This window comes from Pestalotiopsis fici (genome assembly GCF_000516985.1).
Source record: "Pestalotiopsis fici W106-1 unplaced genomic scaffold PFICI_Scf_11, whole genome shotgun sequence".
NCBI classification, from domain to species: Eukaryota; Fungi; Ascomycota; class Sordariomycetes; order Amphisphaeriales; family Sporocadaceae; genus Pestalotiopsis; species Pestalotiopsis fici.
Window position 1 is genome coordinate 1,677,061 of NW_006917101.1, and position 23,525 is coordinate 1,700,585.

Below are 23,525 nucleotides of genomic sequence, written 5' to 3' on the forward strand. Positions count from 1 at the left end.
TGCCTAGGTTGTCTATCCGAACTGTCGTATCTAGAACACACGTGTTGTATTGGAGCTGTTTGACTTGAGGCGGGGCTTGGCATTTTGGACATGGGCATTCATTAGCAATCCCACCCTTTTCCAGAAGAGAAAACCCCCCCAAAAGTCACAAGTTTTGGCAGACATGTTGTTCCCAACAATGCCTCTTGGTCCTCCCCAAAACGACACAGCGCAGCCCGCCGACCTGTCCCAGAAGAGCATGTTTCATGATGCTGGTCTGCGGTCGGTGCAGCGCGATTGGGTGCCGCGGTCGCTGCCCTGCGGATCAACCAACCCCAGAAAGGCAACTGTTCCTGAACAGAACGGGCGCCAAGACCCTTGTGCGGGTTCCGTTGTGCCCACCGAGAACCGTCATTTTGCACCCATGTCGGCTCTTTTCTTTTTGCCTCTTTCTTTTTTTTTCATGTGGTCGGACGGGAAAGTGGAAAGTCCCGTCATATTAAAAATGCTTGTTTTTCCAGAGTCCTTCTTGGATCCCTACAACTTTATTCTTGAATCGACGAATTGAAAACAATGACTTGCAATTATGAAATCTTGGCATTGGTCATAATGAATCCCATTGCGACCTGGTCAGATTTTGCCATCGTGAGTAATCTGATGCCATGATAATATCAAGCCAGTCATGAATGGCCGATTACTGATGACGGGAATGCTGGCCTTGTTTAAGCATGAGATGGACAACACCCTGCTCATTGCTGTTCCTGATCTTGCTTCCATTTGCCAGTGTATATGCCGTGACATATAGATGATGGTTGCATTGACCACTGCTGGTCTTAGTCCTCTCTTTCCAGAAAGTCTCGACCATATGACATCTATGTGACACTCAATTAATGGTACAACAACTTCAACTTATGCCACTTGAGCCTCGGTATCTTATAAATCCATTAGATTAGTTTTGAGTGAGATAAATTGAAATGAGGTGACTGCACTTTTGATGTGGCTATTAGTGTCATGAACTTATTTGACCGTTATGGTGAATAAATCTGCACCACACCCAACCGACAAGGATTGACAAACTCAATCGCAAGAAGAGGTATGTATGTAATGAATTAATGGCATACAAAGGGCAAAGAAGAAAAAAAAAACCTCCGAAGCGGGGACTCGAACCCCGAACCCTTGGATTTTAGATTCACCTTGGTAAAAGTCCAATGCGCTGAGCCATTGCGCCACTCCGGAATTCTGGAAGTGGTGATGTTGGAAACAGCTTCGTTACAAGAACCCAAGAGCTCACTGGTTGTCGCTCGTGCTTCACCATGGAAATTCTTTGCAAAGCAAACGGAGAGGAGCGCGCGGATTGGACGAGAGACTCCAAGGTCCAACATATATATGCCGTCTCCCGGTCCCATTGCGAATCACCGTGTCATGACCAATGTCCAACGCTATTATGACAGTGCTGTAATCAGCATGTCTACTCTATTATCCCATCTTTCCTTCAATTATTCAAGGACGCCGGCTGTATGTTTGACCAAGACAACTCGTAGAACCCTCATAAGCGGCCGCTCCAAGTATAATGCGCCTGTGACTAGACTATCGAACGTCAAAGAGGCATTCGGACAGAATGGACTGAAATCATCACCAGTATGGCCACTCCCACGTCCAGTACGAGTCTCTGTCAAACGTCGAAGAGGCATTCAGACAGGACGGACTGAAATGATCCTCGGTATTCCCAAATGGCCACATGGCGACGTAACATATTTCATTAGATGCGCATGGCCCACATTCCTTCCATTTTGACCAGCGGAGCGTATCCATCAACCCTTGGACCAGGGATACCGCCTCAGTTAGAGACTCAACATCTGGTTCGGAGTTCTGGACTACTTCATATGCTCGAAATAGGGTATCGCAGATAAGTCGAGTCGTCGCCAGAATTCCAGCATAAATCAGCTCCTCCTCAGGTGTCGTCGTTACAGTACCCAACAGGTAATGTTTCGCACAACTCTGTTCCGCCTTTCTCAAGTCAACTTTATCTTGCTCGTGATCAATGTACATCATCAACAGATGATCCAAAAACCTCTTCATCGCCTCGACAGTCTCACACTTGGACCCTAGCTGGAGTACGTCTGCATAGCGTGTAACAACCATATCCGTCACCCCTTGCCAATCTGTGCCGCCCTGGCTTGAAGTTTCACCCCTCGCCGCGGGCGTTTTCCTCTCGAGATGTGCCTTGATCACCGCCAGCTCCGCATCAGTCGCGCTTAGCAATCTCGGGAGCTCGGGTCGCGTAGCATTCGGGTTGGTCAGGTTGAGTGGGTAGAAATAGGCTGACACCATGGACGAGTAGTCAAGAACCACGCGCCCGGCGGCGAAGCCGTGGTATCTCTGAGACGCGGCACGCATCCACTCAAACTTGTCGTACATGAGGTCGGACATTGAAAACATTTGACGCGGGCGCCGCGTAACCGAGAGCCGCTGAAGTGCACCGTCGCGAAAGTTGCAATATACGACTTCGAAGCCAGGTTCCATACGAATGAAGCCGTCAATATGCCAAGCTTCTCCCCACTCACAAAGTTCAGCCGCGCGAACAAAGTCTTCCAAGAAACTGCGAGTTCTGTTTCCGGCGACTACAAAGTCTTCGATATCATTTGATCCCATACCGGATTTCGCTGCGGCCATGCCGTCGATGTATAACAGATTCAGCGGACGCAAGGCTTGGAACACATGGAGATAACCGGATGTAAATTCGCAATCGTCGGGGTTCCATTTGTCGAAGCATCGACCCCGATCCCGGGACACGGTAATGGACCCATCTAGTGAGGATTCTGTTGTCCTGAAGTCATCTAATTGATGGTGAACCTTTGGTTGACGAGATTCCAATGGCTTCTGGCTAGCATTGTCAGACATGAATATGTCGCTAGCATTATCCCGTCGTCTCAGTCTTCCACGAGCAAAATTCTCCGCGTGTTCAATCTCAAAAGCCAACCATTCTAGACGCTCAGGTACGTCTGTGCTATAGCTGCCGTGATATAAGATAGTGCCCGTCGGCATGGTCGCCTGGAAAAGGCTCATTCCATTGTGGTGTATCGATGATCCAAATTGTCGCATGGCATCGTGCAGCGCATTGAAGATCTGGGGTCCATGCTTGATTGCCGCCTCGGTGCTGGGGAGAAACGACCCCTGCTTCCCATGTGCGATAGGCAAAGATGGAGATGCGGAGATCCCCTCAAACAATAGAAATACCAAGTAAATCGACACTCTTGAAAGCATCGTAATTGTACATATTTTTTTCGTCATCATGAGAGTCGCTTCTCAAGGACTGCCTCGCTTCAAAAACAACGCGCATGTTCCAAGAGGTTGCTGCCTACCGGGGTGATGATCCTCCGTTATCGCCGCTCTGCTTACAGTGGCTCAAAGACCTTGCCGCATTGGGCTCTCGTCCGATGAGGCAGCTTGGAGGCACCCACAAACCTGGATTGTAGCAGCAAGACCAGCTATTCCACGCCGTGATAACCAAAGTTGCAGTCACGTCGTCACGCTGCTTTGGACGCCAAAATCATATGATACTGGCGTTGGAAGCCATTGGAGCTGAGCGGACCTTTGCGCCTTTTTTTGACATTATCAGTTCGGTGTTCGCTTTGTTGTGACTCTGAGCATGTTTTGCAGCCTATTATTTTCTGGCCGCCCTTGGCCGAAAGTCCTTGAGCTTGCATTCATGTGACAGACTGGCCCCTGGAAATCGGAGTTTTACTACTCTCATACCAGCAATGAGGCGTGACCGAGCACATTGAAACAAGTTGTAATATCCCACAGGTCTGCATCCATACAAGCGCGATGCTCCCAGACTGTTTCCATGATTCTTAGAGCCTCTTTCACCGTGCCAAACACCTGCATTCCATCCATATTACTGACCATACTGCGGAAGAAGTCTTCTTGCTCCGGCAAGGCTAGGCAGCCCGTGACAGCAAACGGCCAGACCATCGTCCTTAGACAGAGGGGACTTGGCAGGGCACGGAAGAGTTCAATCGTCTCGGCTACATTGTTTTGAATGTCCGGCAGCCCGGGCTGAAAGCCAGATACGACAACAGCATCGTAGGTGAGCGCAGCCTTGGCCCAGATCTTGGTATGAATGGCCTGTGCAACACTGGAGCGTTGCTGGCCAAAGTCTGTAATGGTTTGAAAGCCCGAGCCAAGGAAAGGTTGGTCTGGAGCTCGCGCTGACGGATCAAAGGGATCAAATGGCACGTCCATGATGACTTGATCCAATTCCGCGATCCCGGCTCGAAGCCTCGACTCTATGCACGAGCCCTTCTTTACTAATTCCACCATGGAGAGGGTCCTCGCCCGCTTCATTTCCTTCTTCCATGCCTGGAATCCCGCGATCTGACTGATAATCAACAGGACCCAATTGTGGCAGCCAAAGAAATCCCAAGCCTGGAGACTGGGATTATCTCCGACAAGGAGTTGCTGGTGATATGCTTCCAGAAGAGGTGTTCTATTTAGCGCTGTAGATGCGAGAATATCTGTCCATATGAGGTGTATAGTCTGGAATCGAAATGATGCCTGACTGGCAGACCACGGATGTTGGCCATTGCCAAATTCAATAGCCATGCTTTGCGAGTCCATACCTGCAAGGATGGATTGCCAGGGCTGATCGCGGTCCGTGGCATGGTGTTGAATGATTTGCTCAAAGAGCGAACATGCAGCGTCGAGGTGCATGTTCCAATTCGCCGCGTTGCCGATCGTGGCATCGAAAGAGATCATTTGAATTATACATTCCAGACTCCGTATGCTCTCATGAAACAGGTTTGCGACGCCATGAGAGTTCAGACATTGTAGGCTTTTCTGAAGGGACTCGATAGACAGACGTTGCTGCTTTTGGAGTTCCGACCAGTTGCGCTGTTGGCAATCTTCGTGGCCGAGCATGGTCTTGTTGACCATGACGGAGAAAAAGTATGAGGCCAAGGAAAGCGCAGTGTGGAACAAGGACTTGTTCCTCATGAGAAGTACCAAGAGCCACCCGCGTCCTCCTTGTAGCAAAGGTGGCCTGTAGAAAGGAGACATGTATGGGACCACATAGTCCAGGTAGAGCATGGAGAAGTTGAGCTCTCTTTCAGATTCATCGTCGGGGCAAGGTTTCTTTGCATGAGGCTTTATGTGCACGTCAACATGGCCGGAAATGTCTGACTCGGCCAACACTGGCTCAAACACTTGCAAACTTGGCCGAGCCATCTGGTCGTCTGGAGATGGATGAGCAGTGGGTGAGCCTTCTGTTGCACTGGTTCCAGGGGTGTACATTGAAGGGCCGCTGCTGTTGCCCATCTCATGATCCGTGTTGGAGTCAAGTGTATGGTCGGCCATACTATCCGCCAACATGGCATCATTGCTGGTTGCGGTGGATGCTTCGCTATGGTGTCCATCGACCTCAATCTCGGAAGCCCACTTCTTCTCGCGCCGCTCGTTGGCCTTGGCCTTGACCATGGCTTTGAGATGATCAGACATTTTCTTTTCGCGGATGCCGCCGTCCATCCATTCTGGCTTCTTGTCGCTGTAGAGACAGGTGATCTCTAATGAGGCACAAATCGAACAATTTGGTTTTTGCTCGTCGCACTTTTTCCGGCGCAGACGACATGTCCAACAGCCTTGAGTGCTCCGAATCTTGCCCGGCGCTGGCATCATGAACAAGGTGACTCAGCAATCGCACAAGGGTGCGGCTCCTGCGCTTCTGAACTCCTAGATACTTTGAATGTATCCGACCTTGCTCATCCGCGGCGCACTCGCGAAACAGCTCAGATGAAGGTGTGCTCCAAGACTGAACTAGTAGAAGCCTTTTCGGTGTATTCTGATGGTCATACCCAGATCACGACTTGGACAGTGTCGGCAATCAGCTGCAGGTTAGCAGTTGTAATAATTCAGGAGCTCATTTGTCATCAGGCATTTCTCAGATTTGCGACAGTCACGAGTCAGATTAGGTCCGACCTAACCACAGTAGGGGTCGTCGATCACTGGAACTGCGACCCTGAATCCCACACACAGGGCTGAGTTTTACTGACCTCCCCTAAGCAAAGTCCACTAAAATGCGCTAATCAGGAAAAGATAATCTCTTCCTAACTATAATTGGGTTACCGTGCCTAAATCCGCCACTCTTTTTGGTATTCCCGTCGCCAACTTTCAGATTTGCGTCCGGCTAGAATAAAACAATGCTGCCAGTATCCATATCCTTTACCCCTTCATCATACCGGCCAATATAACAGTACAACATGCTTTGATATAGTACAATTCGACAAAAAGAATCCTAGGTATCCACGATGTATTCCAACTCTCTCACCCACAACAACCAGTAGGTTCTGGATGCGTTTCCGGCGCATAGCCCGGCAGCCCTCCCAATCTATCCCATTGAAAGAAATAGATGCCGATGAAAGATCCCAAAATGATACAAATAATAACATAGCCATTGTAATACATGGCCAACAGCATAATCCAATACGCCATGGCGAACTGCGCGGTGCGTACCAGGGTCCGGACGGCCTGCTGAGTGATATTCGGTCGAAACGACGACGGGGAGGAGACGTGGTGGCCGTCCTTGGCAATCAACGAGTCGCTCGTCCCGGCATGGATGGCGGCTTGCTTGGCCTGCTGGACGAGACGCTGGTCGTAGAACTTGGCGAGCCAGCCGAGCGCCTGCAGGACTATAGTCATGAGAATAACGCCAATGCACAAGGCGGCAAAGCCGCCGCCCGACCGTATTCTCCACGCCGTTAAAAGGAAGCAGGTATCTACGGTATACCAATTCCAGAGCATCTAGCAAGTATTAGTCATCTTTAGAACAGTGCTTTAAGCCAGGGAACCGCTGCAGGAACAATAGGGCGGCGACATACTGATATCTTGCATCCATTCATCATACCGCTCATGGTGGTGCCAGATACACCAGTCATGCTAGCCATCATGGCGCTGGCTGTAGCCGTTGCCGTTGTAGACAGAGAACCCGTCGTCGCCGTTGCCGTATTTGTCATGGCGTCCCCCATGGACATGCCCGGCATCATGGACATCATGGATTCCATCGTGACTCGTCCGATTTAGAAAATGTGACAGGAGATGTCTAGTCGCGAGAATTCGCTACATTTGACAGTGTTGGCATGGCCAGCCAAGGGGCAAACAAGATCGAAAGGGAGATATGTCAGTAGTGTAACGAGCTGTCGAAGCCTTTGTCAGGAGAATTGGTGGCACATGGCACAAAGGCACCATCTGGTCGCTTGCGCCTCCAGGGAGACATCATTGAGTGGCTATTTTTATGACAACAATGAAAGTACTGAGGAATGTTGTTAGAATTGCTTTATTTGAGATTTACTTGAAATCTATTTTTAGTTCCAAAGATCATGTGTGCCTTTCTCGTGTCATTGGCAACGGTCATCAATATCTAAAGGCAACGAGATGATCAACAAATCTGTTGTTGTACCTTTGCTCGTTGTGCAGTCGGGGCATTGTCGAGAGAGCAGCTTTCATGGTGGGGATAAGGCGTTTAGACAAGAGACACTGCTACCGTATGTACCGCTGACTTGTAAGGTACCTGAATGGAGACCACCCAATGCTTCACAGTACAGGTATTACGGGTATACAGCACCTCCTAGAAGATCAATTGTCGCTGAATTGGTTGACAGAACTTCCATTTACGAAAGACCAATCATTCATCAGATAGATGATCACTTGGATGGTGAAATGCAAGATGCTTCTATGGCGTGATGGAACGAGGAATATCCCGAGGCTTGTCGGCGTTCCGGAACCGATCTTGCAGCCAAGACCCCTGAAGCTTATGCCCCGACGCCCTAGCGCCCCTCCCAAGCCCAATCAGCCGTTGGAATTATTCAGCAAAGCTTAAGTCGGGGCCCCATTACGGGCGCTTCCCGAGCTCTTATCGCATGTCTGTCGTATGAGGTGCTGGATGTTTGCTGGCGAACCTCCGTCGCGTACTTTGTAATCGAGCAAGCAGGTGACGGGATCTGTTTGTTTCTTGCATATAGACTCGCCAGCCCTCCTGTTTTGACGGAACGAGACTGCCAAAATGGAGCCTGCTCAAAGAGTCCAGAAGCAACCACAGCAAGGTTTCTTTGGAAACCCTCTTCGAATTGCCATTCCTATACTCATTGGATTGTTCTTTACGCGATCGCCATACATGATGTCGGCCACTGCTCCATCAGAAGGCAAGCCCTGGGCTGACACCCCAATCAAGCTGATCACGACACCGCAATATGAGACCAAGCAGGTATGTGCCAATTTGGGTCCTTTGCAAAGCCTCGACACATAACGATGTACATGATATGACTAACATGTCCACTTACATATAGACGGACATCTTTACCACTGGGGCGAGTCACATGGCTATGCTTCATAATTCAATCTTCCGAGGATACAATTCAATCTATAACCAAGCCCCCCACGTCCAGCCGACCGACAAGAGCGACTTCATTGGCTACGCCCTGACCTGGCACAAATTTGTTGCCTCGCATCATGACGATGAAGAGGCCAACTTGTTTACCAAGGTGGAGGAAGTGCTCGGCGCCAAGGACATATGGTCCGAGACACTAAAGGAGCACGGTATGTTGCGCTGCGGCCTGATACAGAGGACATGAACAATGAGCAGCTCGACTAACAAGTGCCACTTGCAGAGGCTTTCCTCGGCGGACTCGGCGAATTCCAAAAGTACCTGACCTCGCTTCCGTCCGTATCCGACTTTGACGGCGCCGCGCTCCAAAAGATCATGTCTGGTTTCCAGGAGCCATTCGAGCATCACTTTCACCACGAGATCGCGACGATTGCAGCCCTCAAGGACCACCCGAATGCGCCCAAGCCCGGCACGCCCGAGGAGGCCGCAGCGTCGGCCACGTTCAAGACCTGGGGCAAGACTACCGTGACCAAGGCCGGCACCCTCGACGTCGTTCCCTTCTTCCTTCTCAACCTTGACGGCACGGTCGAGGACGGCCTGTGGGCCAACTGGCCGCCGATACCAGCTCCCATCAAATGGGGTCTCACCAACATTGGAGGTTCGTGGCACAGCGGTTGGTGGAAATTCAGCTCTTGCTCGGGCGGCCAGCCGAAACAACTATACGCCCTGCAATAAGTGAGTTGGCCTTGGATGGCCGTGACAGCGACTTGGGGATGATTTTCTTCGGTTGTCTAATTTGGCTTCTTTTTTTTTTGACACAGAAAACTGCAGTTATGAAGGATATTATGAATGATGCCCACAAACCCCAAGCTATTTACATAATGCATAGGTTTAAAATACAGATGATGCAAACTCCGGTTTCCGATCAAATCAGGTTTCAATCTCTCTCATTCTTCAAATCTCAATGGCCTCACCCTCCTCGGAGACCTCGTTCATCCAGATGGAGGCGTAGTAGAAGAACCAAGTCATGATACCCAGGACAAAGATCCAAGAGCCAGCGCCCGAGATGATGTGGCGTTGCCAGGACTTTTCGGCCTCGAGCTTGCTGTTGTTGTGGGGGAAGGGGACGTCGGGGATCGGGACGTTGAGGATCTTGCACAGGGGCTCCCAGCCCTGGCTGACGCTGTACCAGTGCAGCTTCTCGGGGGGCACGACCTGGCGGAGGTGCTCCTCGTGGATGGCCTTGGTGGGCTCGCGGATGCCCTCGGAGCCGTACCGCCACTTGCTGAGGGCCTGGAAGCGCGAGCCCCACTGGCCGTAGCCCTGGGCCTTGCGCAGCCACATGACGACGACGGGCAGGTACCAGTTGGACATGAGGCCGTTCATGTGCTTCATGCTCTTCCACCACGACGCCTGCTCGCGCGTCGTCGCCACCACAATGGCGTCGGGGTACGCCCGCATGATCTCGGGCACCAGCGTCGCGGCCGGACAGTCCATGGTCGCCACGTAGCCGTCAAAGAGCGATCGGATCAGGTAGTCCATGTGCTCCTCGTCCTCCTTGGTGTTTTGGCGCGGCGCCAGCTCCATGACATCGAGCCACGTCTTGATCTCGTGGAGACTGCCACCGAGGGACTGAATACCAGAGTCGTGGCAGGGGCCATCGCAGAGGATGCTAAGAGCCTCGTTCAGGGTCTTTGTACCGGTACGGCACCTGGAAATATGAGTTAGCTTGCTTTTTGATCTTGCATTACTTCTTGTCGGTATAGAGGTAATGACTTACATGCCAGCACCAATGACCCGGAACTTGGCGCCCTTCTTGGGCTTGGAGGGAAGCTGACCCATTGTGAAGTGATGATTTGGCTATAGCCTTCACAGAGAATCTTCGATCAAAGCTTCTTTCTCTTATTTGAATGGAACGAACCCCACGTTTTCTTCTTCTCCCGATCCGTTGGAAGAAAATGGTGTCATCCGCTAGACAAATTGAAGCGAAGCGAAAACCCGCCCGCCGAGGACTTTATAGCGAAAAGACCCCAGAGAAAGAGAGGAATGGGAACCGCTTTCACAGGCAAGACCACACGTGTGATGCCAAGCGCCAAGAGATAAAAGAGGCACTCCCACATGTACAATAAGAAAGCAGCAAACACATGGTATTATCGCACTGCTGATTGAGGTAGCGGCGTATAGGTAAAGTAACATTGCAGGTCGTGTAGGGGGAAAAAACTGGGCTTGCCACACTGCAAAAGAGCTGGTTTGCAGCAGAAGCCAGTTTCTTTTCTGGAAGCTCAACCACCGACAACCGTGGCCGCTTGTGTTGCAGAGAGAGGCGTGTCCTGCCGTTCTGAGAAGCTCACAAAACTGCCTTGTTCCACGGGCCCTCTCAGGACCCTGGTTGGAGGGATGCAGGACATGGGTGAGTGGGAGATCAATCGAATCGGGTGGCGACAGGGGTCCATGGGTGTTAATCATAGGGGATTAATCCAGAGCGACTATCAATCAATCTTGACCAACTACCTCACTATGCATACACATGATTGGAGCTCAACGAGACACCGTGTCGGCTCTTTAACATTATCATATAGCCTCTCCCCCCTGTAACCCTTCCGAATTGGCTCAATAGAGAATTACCCGTCTAGAGTCGTCTACTTCAAGGAGGCTTAACACGCCGTGTTAATCACATGCTCTATATCTCCCACACCCCCACCAACCTTCCTAAAGCATCCAGTACAACCGGGACCCGCCAAGCTGGCGAGAAATGCAGGAACGACGATCAAGCTCACAAGTAGAGTTCTTGCAGTCTTGTTGGTCTCTCCATCACTTTTTCGCGTGGCACCGACTTCCGCGACTAGGCCCAGCGACCGACTTGCCCTTCACAAGTGGAGCGATCCGATAAAGTAAAAGAGTGGGCGGCCACAACTGGTTATCAGCCGCTACACATGCAGCGAGCAGTATAAACTTATAAGCAGGTAGGATTGGCAGGACAAAATGTCTTGGCATTTTTCAAACCCCCCTGCTTTTCATCTGTTTTCATTCATCTGATGATACAAATGCAGCCGTAACCGACAGGCCACTCTGTCTTTTTTGAACAGAAAGGATGCAGCAAAATGCGCGGCTGTTATCTGATACGAGATCGCCATCTCCATGTTCGGAACGTTCTAGGTGGAAATCGCACCCCACTCCATAGGATAAGGGCAAAAAAGACAAGAACAAACAACACCGGAGATCTCCCAGGCGGCACCGATCTAATTAGTCTTCCGGCGGCTCTAGGATTGCTCACACAGGAATCTTGGGCGGAGAACCATTCCATCTTTGTACCGGGGCTTTCTCGACTGATGTTTCATTGCATCACCACGGCCAACTCTCACATCTGACCGGTCGCATCGCCGGGCGCCAAGAAACTCACACGCTTTTATCCTGCACCGAATCTGGCCATACTTGTAAAATCCTCTCTTCAACTAACAACACTTCACCGAATCCCTTCTCCTGTCTGTACTTTCCTAGTCCTTGTGACTCGTAACTCGGATGTCAGCAAATGCACATCGTGTCGAAACGATGTGAACTTTCATCGTGTGGAATGCATACGTGAGGTTGCAATGTTTTTCCGAGGCGAGGCTGGGTAAGGACGAGGCGTGAACTGAATTTTTGAGCGATGCATATATATGGTTTGCATTGGATCAAATATGGATAGATAGTGGATAATCTTACGCAGCTTTGTGATCTATTTTTGGCGACGTCTCGCATTGCTACCCTTAGAGACGTAATCAAGCCGAAGCGCGCGCGATGCGAGATACCGTGGCAGCGATCTCACAACATTTCGGTTGTGTATTATCCACTGTTCCTGGTCCTATAGTAACCGGCACCATGAGCGCGTAACAAGTTAACTACCCCGAAATGCCCATTCCGATATGCCCAGTGCAATGGTGTCGCGCCGTGTTGTGCTGCAGCCGAAATATCGGCACCGCGATCGAGTAGTAGCTCAGCTAGATCGACACACCCATTCCCGGAAGCCCAGTGCAATGGTGTTGCGCCGTCATGCCCTGTAGCTGAAATATTGGCACCGTGATCCAGTAGCAGCTTAGCTAGCTCGATATGTCCATTCCAAGAAGCCCAATGTAAAGGTATTGTGCCGTTATCCGCTGCAGCTGAGATATCGGCACCGCGATCAATTAACAGCTTGGCTACCTCAACATGCCCTTTCAAGGAAGTCCAGTGTAGTGGTGTCGCCCCATTATTCGCTGTAGCGAAAATATTTGCACCGCGATCGAGTAACAGCTTAGTTACCTCGATATGCCTATTCCAGGAAGCCCAGTGCAATGGAGTTGCGCCGTCGTTCATCGTAGCCGAGACATCGGCACCGCGATCGAGCAATAGCTCAGCTACCTCGATATGCCTATTCCAGGAAGCCCAGTGTAATGGTGTTTCACCATTATCCGCTGCAGACGAAATATCGGCACCGCGGTCGAGTAGCCATTTGACTACTTCCCTATATCCGTATCGCGAAGCCCTGGATAATGGTGTTTCTCCGTTTTTGTCAGCAGTGTGAATGTCAGCGCCCTGATCGATCAACAGCTTAGCTACCACGATGAACCCATTCTCAAGAGCCTGCGGGATAAGTGCTCTGTTTTCACTACCCCTCAGGTCAATTTCATCTTTGGTTAAAAGATAAAAGAGGCAGAGCATCTCGCTTCCGTATTGAATCAGTTGAGGAAGGCTTGCCTTGCTTTTATCAAAAGTAAAATCCCGGCTCGAAGCGTTCAGTTTGTCAGGGAGTGGAGGATATTGTGAGCGAAAATCCTCAAATGAGAAATTGGGCAAGCACCGTGCTTCAATATTGAGCATAGCTAGGACCGTGTCGTGATTTTTGGCTGCCGCCGCTGCAAGGATTGGAAGCCCGTATCGCTCATCTTCGACATCAAAGCAGGATTGACCAGCGGGTAGGACGCCGATCAACGCTGGCATTCCAGCTTCCGCCATGATATACCTGAGACTGGCTTTTGACGAATAGTGACGCACGTGATCATTTTGAAGGCAGTTATAATGCTCTACCCACTGTGAAAGTGGGAATGCAGTCAAAAAGTCCTGTTGACTTATGCCGTTCCTTTCTGCTTGATCAGCATGGTGCAAAACACCCTGGTTGGCGTACGCGAGGAATGGGGCAAAAAATGCGGTGTCGGGAAGGAACGGTTTCAATTTGACCACATTCGGTGAGCTCATGTAGCTCATGCAGCACTGTTTTAGTGCTTCATGGCTTCTTCCAACGATGTTTCCTTGCAGTTCAGGAAAGATCCCGTATAGATCTTGTTCTTTAAGTAAGAAATCCCTGACTGATTCGTGGATAAATTGGATTGTAGGAGTCGCAGATTTGGTAGGTTCTGCTAGTCCTTCCGAGTTGTTCAGGACGAACCGTCGAATGTTGTCATCTGAATGATCCTCGAGATCTATTTGATCTAGACATGCAGGTTCTACACCAGAAATAAGTGCAAAGTACAGCTGCACAGGTGTGAGGGGAGTTTTGGCGAATAAAACCCACTGAATGCACAAGAGAAGGCTGGCTCGGTCTTTGTTATCGCGACTAAGAATATCGCGAAAAAGGTTATGCAAATCGCTGGGAAGTTGTCGTAGTCGCTCGCGTAAAGCATAGCTGCGCCCTGCTTCGTACTCCTTGTTCAAAATCTCCACGACAAGAGCTACCCAAATAAAGACCCCTGACGCCTTTTCCCTCAGCTCTAGACGGATCTCTTCTGCCCGCTTGCCTTCCTTTAGGTGTAGCCTGGCGTCGATGTAACGCGCAATATCATTTCCGTGTTCATTTTGGTCCTCAAGGACAATGCTGAGTACTGTCTGAATCGTGATGTGTGGGTAGTGCCTGCTTGCGAAGCATATGTGGAGTCGACCTCCAGTTTCGACAAGATCGCTTAGGAACCGAACCATATCTCGAATCTCTGTCTCTTCACATTCATCCAGGGCATCGACGAAACAAACGATCGAGGTTTCCTCCAGTTCCTGTAATGCTTTCTCGAATAGATCCTTTAGTAGATCCACGGTCCATGGACGACCCGGTCGCACGGCGTCCAATATCCGGTGTGACTCTGGGCGTGCTTCTAGGAGTTGCAATAAGAGTGACCGATATAAGCCGAGGGTCGACTTTTCTAGGCTTTCACCTCTAGCATTGAAGAAGAATGAGATCAGAACCTCCGTGCGACTCGATCGGCGGGCGAGGCTGCGATTGTGTTCCAATAAGAACCTCATTAGTGTAGACTTTCCAGCTCCGGGTTTGCCTTTGATCCACAAGAATCGACTATCGTGCGATCCTAGGTCCCTGCTCTCCCACTTCCGGTATAATGCGGTTTTCAGAAACCACTGGCATGTTTTGGAGTGTGCTTTCTTGATGCTCAATTGCCGGGCATCGATCTGTTCGAAGCGGAGAGATTCGAGTATTCGTTCTCTTGCGGGGTTTATATTCTTGGTCTCCTCCGTAGCGTGGCTTGAATTCACATAAAGATCGCCTTGAACCTGGACAGTGCCATCCCGTATCGCAATCCCCGTACCGTCGAAACGGCTAGATTCTTGGTGGTTGTGGTGGGCGTTTTGTGGTGGTTCACTAGAGTCGACAAGCCTTGGCCTCTTTGTGGCCCGCTCCATGTTCTCTCACCATCCGTTAGGGGTGCTTTGGTCCATGAAATAGATACCTCGCGAATGACAAGGCAGAGGATCGAACGGCGCACAGCCAGCTGGAAACGACCATGCTGCAAAAACTAGCATTCTTCGTGAGATAGATCAATTCTTCGCAAGGAGGTTTTGGAGGATATGGATCAGGCTGAACTCTTGGACTTGTTTGAACCAAAAATACAGTGCAGATGCAGCCTGTGAGGCCTGATCACCGGTTCAGATCCTCGTCCAATTGTATTTAAGAATGTTACAAGTCCTCCGCATCGCTTTGCAGATATACTAACCCGCCCTGGAGACTTGTCCATAAATTGCTCCAATCCTTTGCCTTGCCGCACTTTCGACCCTGCAAATTTAGCGGGGGTAAGGTAACGCTAAACCTGCTGGACCCCTGCAATTACCGTCACAGACACGGTTATTACCGCCCCGATATGCCAGGTAGGGTAGTATCTATGGTTTCCACTGCGGTGCACAATCGCTACACATTACTTTCGCAATGGATCGACTTCTACAGAGTACTACATACGCTGTTTGTGATAGCCTTTTACCCCAAGGAATCGTCTTGTTTTGGTACATAATAATGTTGACCGAAACTTATGTTGAGCGCATGTAACTTGATGGGATCAGCTTCTTTGGTATCTGTGATGGCAAGACTACATCAGAACCATTGATTCATTCGCACCCATGCAGTAGGTAATGGACGTTCTGGCACTCAAAGGTATACTCAGCCTCACACGCCAACTCCGGGGATCTCCGATAGACACGGTGCATGCTTGGCATGCTAGAAATATCAATTCTTCAGCTTACCCGTTAAAAGGGAACGATGCAGACTCAATCCCAGATGCCGAATGCCAACATCGACATTTACGCCGAAGCATTTACTATGTGTCTAGTAATGATCCGTCGTGTTCTTGGCGCCGCATACTTCGCTATAGAGATTCAACCCACTGTGTACCAGCTAAGCTAAGCTACATTACTGCTGGGGTAGGGACCAGCCCTACGAGATAACAAAGACCAGTATAAATGTGGGACGATTCAATTTGAGTTGGGAAAAGTTACCGAAAATACTGCAGAATGTCAGCGGCATCACAATAGCACTAGGCCTCCAGAACATCTGAATCGGCTGTTTTTGATTGCCCAGGATGACGCGAATGAGTTCGCGACACAAGTGGCGGACGTTCCGAGAGTATTTGTCTGCACCATTGTCGCCATCGTGACCGCTTAAGCATCAAGGGTATCTGAAGGCTTCTTAAACGACAAATCTGGATCTGGACACATTTCTCGCTGTTCGACTGCCACTCAAATGTTTCGAAGGGAGGGTTTGAATGTATATGCCACCAGTATCGACAATGCCGCGCCTGGACGATGCAAGAGCTGTATCTCTTCCCGCGATTGCTCTATTTCGAGACTCGACAGCTTAGATTGCAGTGTGCAGAGCGACAAACGAAGCAAGGATGCAAGGATGGTGGGAAAAGGAACCACGACCTGGAAGATTCACGGCTACAAGCACCCTCATTTGCTTGCCGCGAAGACACAACTAGATATAAGGTCGGGGACTAAAGTGTCCACAGAAGGTGTAAATGATTTTGCGCTGATATTCTGGGAGGCCCTCTCATGGTTCTTCACGCGTTGAAGCGTAGCTCATGCTAGAGATCGCTCCTGCGCTGCGCACTTGGCCGGTCACTAGAAGACGATCCCTCCCAATCAGTCGAGAGTATCGAATATACCCCATCGCAAGATCACTTCTTTTCATTGGTACGGCGTCCGGGAAAGTGAAACCATCAACGCCAACAGCACCGTGTTAGTTGCTGTTCTACTCTGATAATTTAGCACTAGAAGTCAATATGACACTCTGAGTAACAGGAATATTTATTATTAAGACAAATCGATTATGAACTAAGATACACTCATTCTAAGAAGGCAAGACGTCGAAATATAATGATTAAAGAATATTGGACACTGCGCGGACGAAATGGTTTCCCCAAATGGTATATTATGGCAGTACGTTTCTTATATTCTCACCCATCGGATAGATACTCCGGAAAGCTGAAAGGCTGAGACGTGGTGGCGGTAGCATCACACCATACGGTTGAGACATGTTAACGTTTTATCTAATTACGGTGGTATACCACAGACCCAACGGCTGGGCAAACACGGCACCACCATGTCATCCCGATGTACTATTCGTTGGACTAGTCAGGTGTCAACTCTAATTCCGTAAGCAGTAATAGTGCTCTGTCACTTAGTTCAGGTCTAAATTTCCCGAAATGTATGATTGCGAAACCAAAATCCAAGTGACATTGGTGCAACTACCTGCAGACAAAGACTATAAAAGGCCACACTCTCGTTTTATCCGGGACCGTGGTCACAACACCAACAGCTTGCATCTGTAAAGACACTACCATATCAATCATTTCAAAGATGAAGTGGACTCTCTTTCTTTTTGCAAAGGCCGCTGCATCCAGTGCAGTCACCAGGGCAATCACCATATCTGCCAGTCTTTCGTTTCCCACCCCTACCAGCCCCGATCTTCCCCATATTGCCCTTCCCACCTTTCCTCCTTTCGTCTGCCCCCCAAACCCAACGCTGCCGCCGGCCATCTCTACCAAAAGCCCATGCTTTCAGAGCTGTGTTGCCGATTTCGCAAAGTTTTGGAATGCACCTCACATCTGTGTTGCAATTGCTCCGGCTCAGGGGCCTGGACCTTGCTATCAGCAATTTCTACAAGCAATTTCGGCATTGGACAGCTGCATCCGTGGTTGTGCTGGTCCCTCCATTTCATGTGAGCTATTCTATTTGCATGACCTTGGGAAAAGCAATTGATAGTGACTTGCCATAGTGCTCGAGGAGTCTGAATTGCTGTCTCTTGCCGTCTGTCCTATTGTGTACCCGGGAAGGGCATAAAGGATTGCAGTCAAGCATGTTCTTTTCGTCGCGAGGTGAAATGAAACAAGTGTCAAATTAGAATGGTAGACTACTTAGCCATTTGGGTGGGTTGGTCATTGGTCCGTGAAAGACTTGGAGAATATTTGCCATAGAAACTTTGGAGGAATATTGCGATCAGTCAATGGTCTTCCTTCGCAGGTGCCTGATTGGAGGGTTTTGATGGTGACCACACTCTTTCCAGGAGGTGTATTTGGAAAGGCCCTGTAGACCCACGATAAACCATATCGGAGAAGCTCAGCGTGAGGGGTTTACGATGAGTAATGCGATTCAAAAAAATGCTTTTTTTTAACAAGAAGGCGGTAATTCGAAATGCGGACGTGGGAAATGCGATTTTCCAAAAGGTGCGCGTCGTGAGCTCATGTCTAGAACGGTATATTTTGGATTGCGCAGAGGTTGGTTTTCATGATGTTGAGGAAATTAATTCATCATAAGACCGAAATACAATCAAATCAACGGAATAAGTTTCCTCTCCCCATCATTCTCCCAATCTGAGCTCCTAGACTTCCAAGAGTGCTCAAAGTACCCGACACGGGTGAAGATCCGTGTACTTTCCGTGACGCCTCCGATAGTAATGTGTGCGCTGAATTTGGTTGATACTAGAACAATGCCAGCACAGAACCAGCGCTCGTCCCAAGACCTTTGCCACCGGGCAATGGTGAGACATTTTACTGAAGTTCCGTCCCTTATGTTGCAAGGACACGAGTCTGGGAAAAACCATGCTGTTTTACTAAAGGGACTGAGATCATCGTTGCCATCATCTTTGCCACTGGAATTCTCCTGCTCCTCTGCCCATGGATATTTCCAAAGGTTTTGGCGAGTGTCGGCCCTGACCAATGTGACATCCCTGACGTGCCCTCGTAGTATTAGAGGTGGAAGCATGCTATCCACCGACTGTTTATCAACATCAAAGGGTTCTCCGAGGTGTAAGACCTCGGTCCTGAAGTCCAGGAGCATCTTTTCTGAAGGGTCATTAAGATGCTTCTTCAGTGTGTTTTTAGGAGCCTCATGGACATCCATGACTCCGAATTGTGATATGCATTCGACAAAGGAATACTGACCGCCGTCTTGTTGCTTGACCAACGGCAACCAGTAATAGTTGCGCCTCGAATCGCCGTCAGAAGTGGCGTTCAAGTTGATGAAGCGGGCGTGGAAAGTTATGCGGTGATCGGCTTGAGAGCCTATGCTTGCCCAACTGAAGCTCGGGGCGTTTGTGTTGATAGGTCCACCAACCGAAGATTCGTCATAATGTCGTGGATGAGGCGAGGTCCAGAGGAGCTGGGACAAGAACATTTGTGGGTCGCTAGCATCGTACCAAAGACCATGATACCACTCGAACCTGGTGGCTTTCTGGATGACCTGAGCGATACCAGCGACAGCTATAAGCTTGTCGCTGGCATTGGTCAAGCCCAACTTGGAATATTCCTCCACTAACTCATACCATGCCACCAAAAATGAGGCGCGATATGTGCTGTCAATCAAGGGTCTCAGAAGCGGCATGGTTAACTCCTTGAAATGGTGTTTGCCCATAAAGTCGGTGGATGAGAAGAAGTCCTTTTGTTTGATACCCTGGGGGTATATGTCAGTGGCATGCAGATCATCGCACTCCCACGAGATGCCGTCAGATGAAAATCCTAGTGTGCGAGGACTGAGCATACGCTCCTGGAATACCCAGCCTCGCGAGTTGAGATGGTGGACTTTCTCTGCGGTCTTCGCACCGCCACTGGCTCCGTATACACGTCGTGGAGCCAAAAAGTTCAAGCCTCCCTCTTCTTTGCTTCGAAGTAGTAGTGGCTCATATCTCAGTGAGTTTCGTACTGCAAAACATCCTGATGACATGCTCGTTGACGACAGCGCAGCCAAGGTGCAAAGTGAGTTACTATAGACTGCAGCCATTTTTGGTGCCTCGCGCCTCCAATCTTCCAGGTTGTCGCCTTTCTGAATGATGCACATGGAGTCTATCCACAGGTATCTCACATTGAGCGATCTGCAAATCAAAACTGCATCACGGAAAGTCTGGGGAAGCGTCTCCAGGTGAAATCCTTGGGTCCACCTTTCAAGATTGTCCGTTGTCAGAGTTTCGAATGAGTTATTCCGTCCCCAACAATGACTCAAGGTCAAATACATCATTCCTGCGTCTTTGACAGCTGATGTGATGTATAAGTGCGGTGGTCGATTTCCATCGGGAGAGCCCACGTCAATGACACGAGTTGGTGGCAGAGAAGTGATGCCTGGCGGTACACAACTATGGGATGAACAACATTGCCGAAGCCAACGACGACAAGAGTCCATGGCGAGGGGCGAGCCAGTGTATCTCATAGGATCAGTAATCGGATCTTCAAACCACTTCAGGTTGTCTTGTTGTTGAAGAGAGGCGCTGGAACCCTGATTCCCATTCTGGTACTTGTCCGGGACTCCCATCCTGATACGGGCTCGGAATGCCGGCTTAATGTCATCTCCATCAAGGTATTTGTAAAGACACAACTTTAGGTTGGCGGTCTTACCATGGGCGGATGTTTTGATTCTCAGTACCAGATTTGTGGAGCATCGCTCCCATTTGATATCATTCCTGCTGGAAAGTAGAGCTTTGACATTTGCATAGTTGGCTTCAGGAACCTTGAGTTTGGAATCCGTTTGGTTATGGTCCGTGGTCATTCCAAAGACCCCTCTACCATGAGCGTTGAGCAGGTCTTGTACTACTCCCTGTTGGCCGTCTCCTAAGCCATCAAGAAACAGACTGCAAAGATGACAGCCATCAAGTATTGCTTTTGCAAATTCAACAAGAGATGGATGATGTGCGTGGTGCTCATATAAGAACCTCTGATGAACATCTGAGTTTATATCGGCACCTGTCAGCTCCTGATATTCATGGTATCCATGCGATTGCGTTGTTTGCTGATTTGTACCCCGCCTGTCTTCTAGAGCGCAAATGTCGGACTCTTGCAGAGTGCCTTCATTGTTATCTTCCGTGTCGTCAGATACTGCATTCACTCGGAAAACTGATCGTCCGGGTATCAGCTTGGAATTCTCTGAAGACTTTTTTGAGCCGGTCCCATGGAAGAACCCGTCCAACTTCCTTATTGAGGTAGGCTCCCAATGATCGGATGTGTTGAGAAGCGATGAGTCCCCCAAGACTCCACTACAAGCACGACAAAGAGTCCCTCTGCGAAGAGTGTAATGGCCAATCGAGCTTGTCATTTGTTCTTTTTCTGGCTCTTGTACAAGGCGCTTCTCGACTTGCTCCTTGCGTTGTCTCTTTTCATGAACGGTGAAGCTTTCATCAAGTGGCTCCATGGGGCTATCGCAAGGTTGGGACTGATCATTAGGTAAGTCGAGGTCTACTTTGACAGGCAACTGATTGAGCTCTGGTAAAGCCAGAAGCACCACACTCGTTCCTCTACGAGTGCCAAGTTCGTCAGTGTGGCCGGGAAAGTAGTATGTAGTAGCGTATTTGCAAGATAGTGATGAAGGGATTTCGAAAAGGTGTCGCCATGTACTAGCATTTTGTGTACGTACTGGGGACTTTACTATCGTCACTACATTTGGTCTCGCAGATGGCAGACTTCCTGGAAGCTCTTGTCCTTTGCGGAAAATAATCCTGCAGGGAAGTGGCTGGTAGACAATTTGACCACTAGCAGCTATGTAGCAAGCCATGCGCGCCCCAAGAACGCTTGTAGGAGTTGATATGGCAACTTTTGAGCTCTTCTGAATTGCTGGAAGTCGAGCCTCATTGGTCCAAAAGCGTTCTAACTGCACGATTCTTTTGGTACCAGAGTCAATGATCCGAAAAGAATCAGAACGAATGATAATGGCACTATCGCGTTTCTCGATCGAGAATGAGAATAGATACGAGCTAATACAAGCGGCGTAAATATATGTGACTATTTACAGCATCAATTGGGTGAACAGTGACAATACATATATAGCAGGGAAAAGCTTACCATGTTCTGGATCAACATTTCGTACGGCATGAAATGAATTGTTCCCAGTCTTGTAGTCGCACGCCAATATGTGAGTTGCATCAATGAACCACAGCAGCTGCTCAGTGTCTTTGTTGACAGTGGGGCAGCTTTCGATCGATCTTCCAATACGCGTTGAGAACAGAGACGTCTCTGTTGATGTGTTTGCATCATTCCTCAAATCAATCTTGGACAATGTGTGAGTGTTCCTCCAGCTCAGTGTACGGTTGTAATTGGACTTGGCCGTCAGAATATGTGTCGTGTCTCTGCACCAGAGGCCTTGGCAAACGCAGCCACGGCATATCTCGATTCTGTCATCAGGGACGTAGCAAATGTCGCAGACGTACAATCCCGGCGGGGAATGTTCACGGAGACACAATTTGCATAGCGAGAATGACTTGTTGGTATTTGTGTCTGGTGCTCCTTGCTGGATGTTACGCTCAAGACTTACGTCATCTTCCCGACATTGATCAAAAAATGTAGTGTCAACTCTGGCCAAGAAGAGCAGTTCGTCGTGGCGGACAACCCATCGAACAGTGTCTGGATTGTCTTCAGCTGGTATACGACCATGCACTGCAGTGATTGATAGTGGTCCGCCATCCAAGGAGATGCGATATAGCTGATCACTAATAAGAACGATGCGGAGATCATCTGAGAAGACCACCCTGGGTGTTGAATGAAGCCCACTTTCCATGAAAATAGAGCCAGAGCTCTTCATAAACGGTGGTCCGCCCATCGATATATTCCATAGCTCGAGTTTCAGATGCGCTTCTACATCCGTGTTCGTCTCGCTAAGATGCTATTATCAGCCGTAAAGTACCTCACTGATTGATGCGAGTAGATACGCAAATACACGGAGTCGAATGTATCGGAATAAAAAGCAGTAAAATTCGACTTTAATGCCTCGGATATGTGTCTCGTACTTACAGGTGAGACGGCCTCTTCACTATCATCAAATGCCCCCCATCGCTGCTTACGGCCTGGTGCACAATAAGCGCAGGATCTTGAGATACCTGGTAAGTCTTCAAAGCCCCGAATGATCGGTCATCTATTGTGATTCCATCCATGAGGGTCAGTTCTCAATCTCGGTATGGGTTTGATTGAGCACAGAACGAAGACGGGATAATAAATTTGTTCGCTTACCCGCCGTCGCTTGACCCCCCTCGTCGATTGTGACTTCTTCCATGCCGATCTACAAGTTTTTAGTGTTCTCGGTGCTGTAAGTCACTCTTTCCTTGGGTTGAACAATACCTTTTTCGATATATTTCACCAGTTTGACATATAATGACCCAAGTGTGCAAGACCAGCAAGTTTCCAGGTTGAGTCATGACATGAAATCTGCAAGCCTACATCTGTCAGGCGCCCAACTTCTGAATGCTGTTACCCCGCTCCCACAATCATGCACAACGCAGAATCACAGAGCCTGCTCCGACGTCGACGCACGAATCAGCCCGAACCAATCATGTGCATCTCGACGCTGCGCAGATTATTGCCTCGTAACGATGCAGATTAGAATGGTCTCAAGTGCAGTGCAGTCAAATACTATATGTGTTGATCCATACGGCGGCTAGTAAAGTGTATGCGTGCGCGTGTTATTCCCCCCCCCC

The 23,525-nt window shown here is 49.4% G+C and overlaps 7 protein-coding genes across 7 annotated transcripts; 1 reads left to right on the plus strand and 6 right to left on the minus strand.

Moving 5' to 3' along the window:
- Positions 1 to 1,611: 1,611 nt before the first annotated feature.
- On the minus strand, positions 1,612 to 3,243 carry PFICI_13497 (uncharacterized protein; the record flags this gene model as incomplete). The annotated part of the gene is made up of 1 exon (XM_007842078.1): positions 1,612 to 3,243. One exon carries the CDS (start codon positions 3,241 to 3,243, stop codon positions 1,612 to 1,614), a length of 1,632 nt encoding a protein of 543 aa, XP_007840269.1.
- Positions 3,244 to 3,729: 486 nt separating this feature from the next.
- PFICI_13498 (uncharacterized protein) lies at positions 3,730 to 5,649 on the minus strand (the record flags this gene model as incomplete). Its single annotated transcript, XM_007842079.1, has 1 exon — positions 3,730 to 5,649. One exon carries the CDS (start codon positions 5,647 to 5,649, stop codon positions 3,730 to 3,732), a length of 1,920 nt encoding a protein of 639 aa, XP_007840270.1.
- A 648-nt stretch (positions 5,650 to 6,297) lies between these two features.
- PFICI_13499 (uncharacterized protein) lies at positions 6,298 to 7,034 on the minus strand (the record flags this gene model as incomplete). Its single annotated transcript, XM_007842080.1, has 2 exons — positions 6,298 to 6,774; positions 6,852 to 7,034. The coding sequence occupies 2 exons, from the start codon at positions 7,032 to 7,034 to the stop codon at positions 6,298 to 6,300; spliced, it is 660 nt and encodes a 219-aa protein (XP_007840271.1).
- A 998-nt stretch (positions 7,035 to 8,032) lies between these two features.
- PFICI_13500 (uncharacterized protein) lies at positions 8,033 to 9,088 on the plus strand (the record flags this gene model as incomplete). The annotated part of the gene is made up of 3 exons (XM_007842081.1): positions 8,033 to 8,233; positions 8,316 to 8,565; positions 8,637 to 9,088. 3 exons carry the CDS (start codon positions 8,033 to 8,035, stop codon positions 9,086 to 9,088), a joined length of 903 nt encoding a protein of 300 aa, XP_007840272.1.
- Positions 9,089 to 9,307: 219 nt separating this feature from the next.
- Positions 9,308 to 10,195, minus strand: PFICI_13501 (uncharacterized protein; the record flags this gene model as incomplete). Its single annotated transcript, XM_007842082.1, has 2 exons — positions 9,308 to 10,064; positions 10,134 to 10,195. 2 exons carry the CDS (start codon positions 10,193 to 10,195, stop codon positions 9,308 to 9,310), a joined length of 819 nt encoding a protein of 272 aa, XP_007840273.1.
- A 1,980-nt stretch (positions 10,196 to 12,175) lies between these two features.
- PFICI_13502 (uncharacterized protein) lies at positions 12,176 to 14,992 on the minus strand (the record flags this gene model as incomplete). The annotated part of the gene is made up of 1 exon (XM_007842083.1): positions 12,176 to 14,992. The coding sequence occupies one exon, from the start codon at positions 14,990 to 14,992 to the stop codon at positions 12,176 to 12,178; it is 2,817 nt and encodes a 938-aa protein (XP_007840274.1).
- Positions 14,993 to 18,406: 3,414 nt separating this feature from the next.
- On the minus strand, positions 18,407 to 22,985 carry PFICI_13503 (uncharacterized protein; the record flags this gene model as incomplete). The annotated part of the gene is made up of 3 exons (XM_007842084.1): positions 18,407 to 21,840; positions 21,901 to 22,709; positions 22,846 to 22,985. The coding sequence occupies 3 exons, from the start codon at positions 22,983 to 22,985 to the stop codon at positions 18,407 to 18,409; spliced, it is 4,383 nt and encodes a 1,460-aa protein (XP_007840275.1).
- Between the last annotated feature and the right edge of the window lie 540 nt (positions 22,986 to 23,525).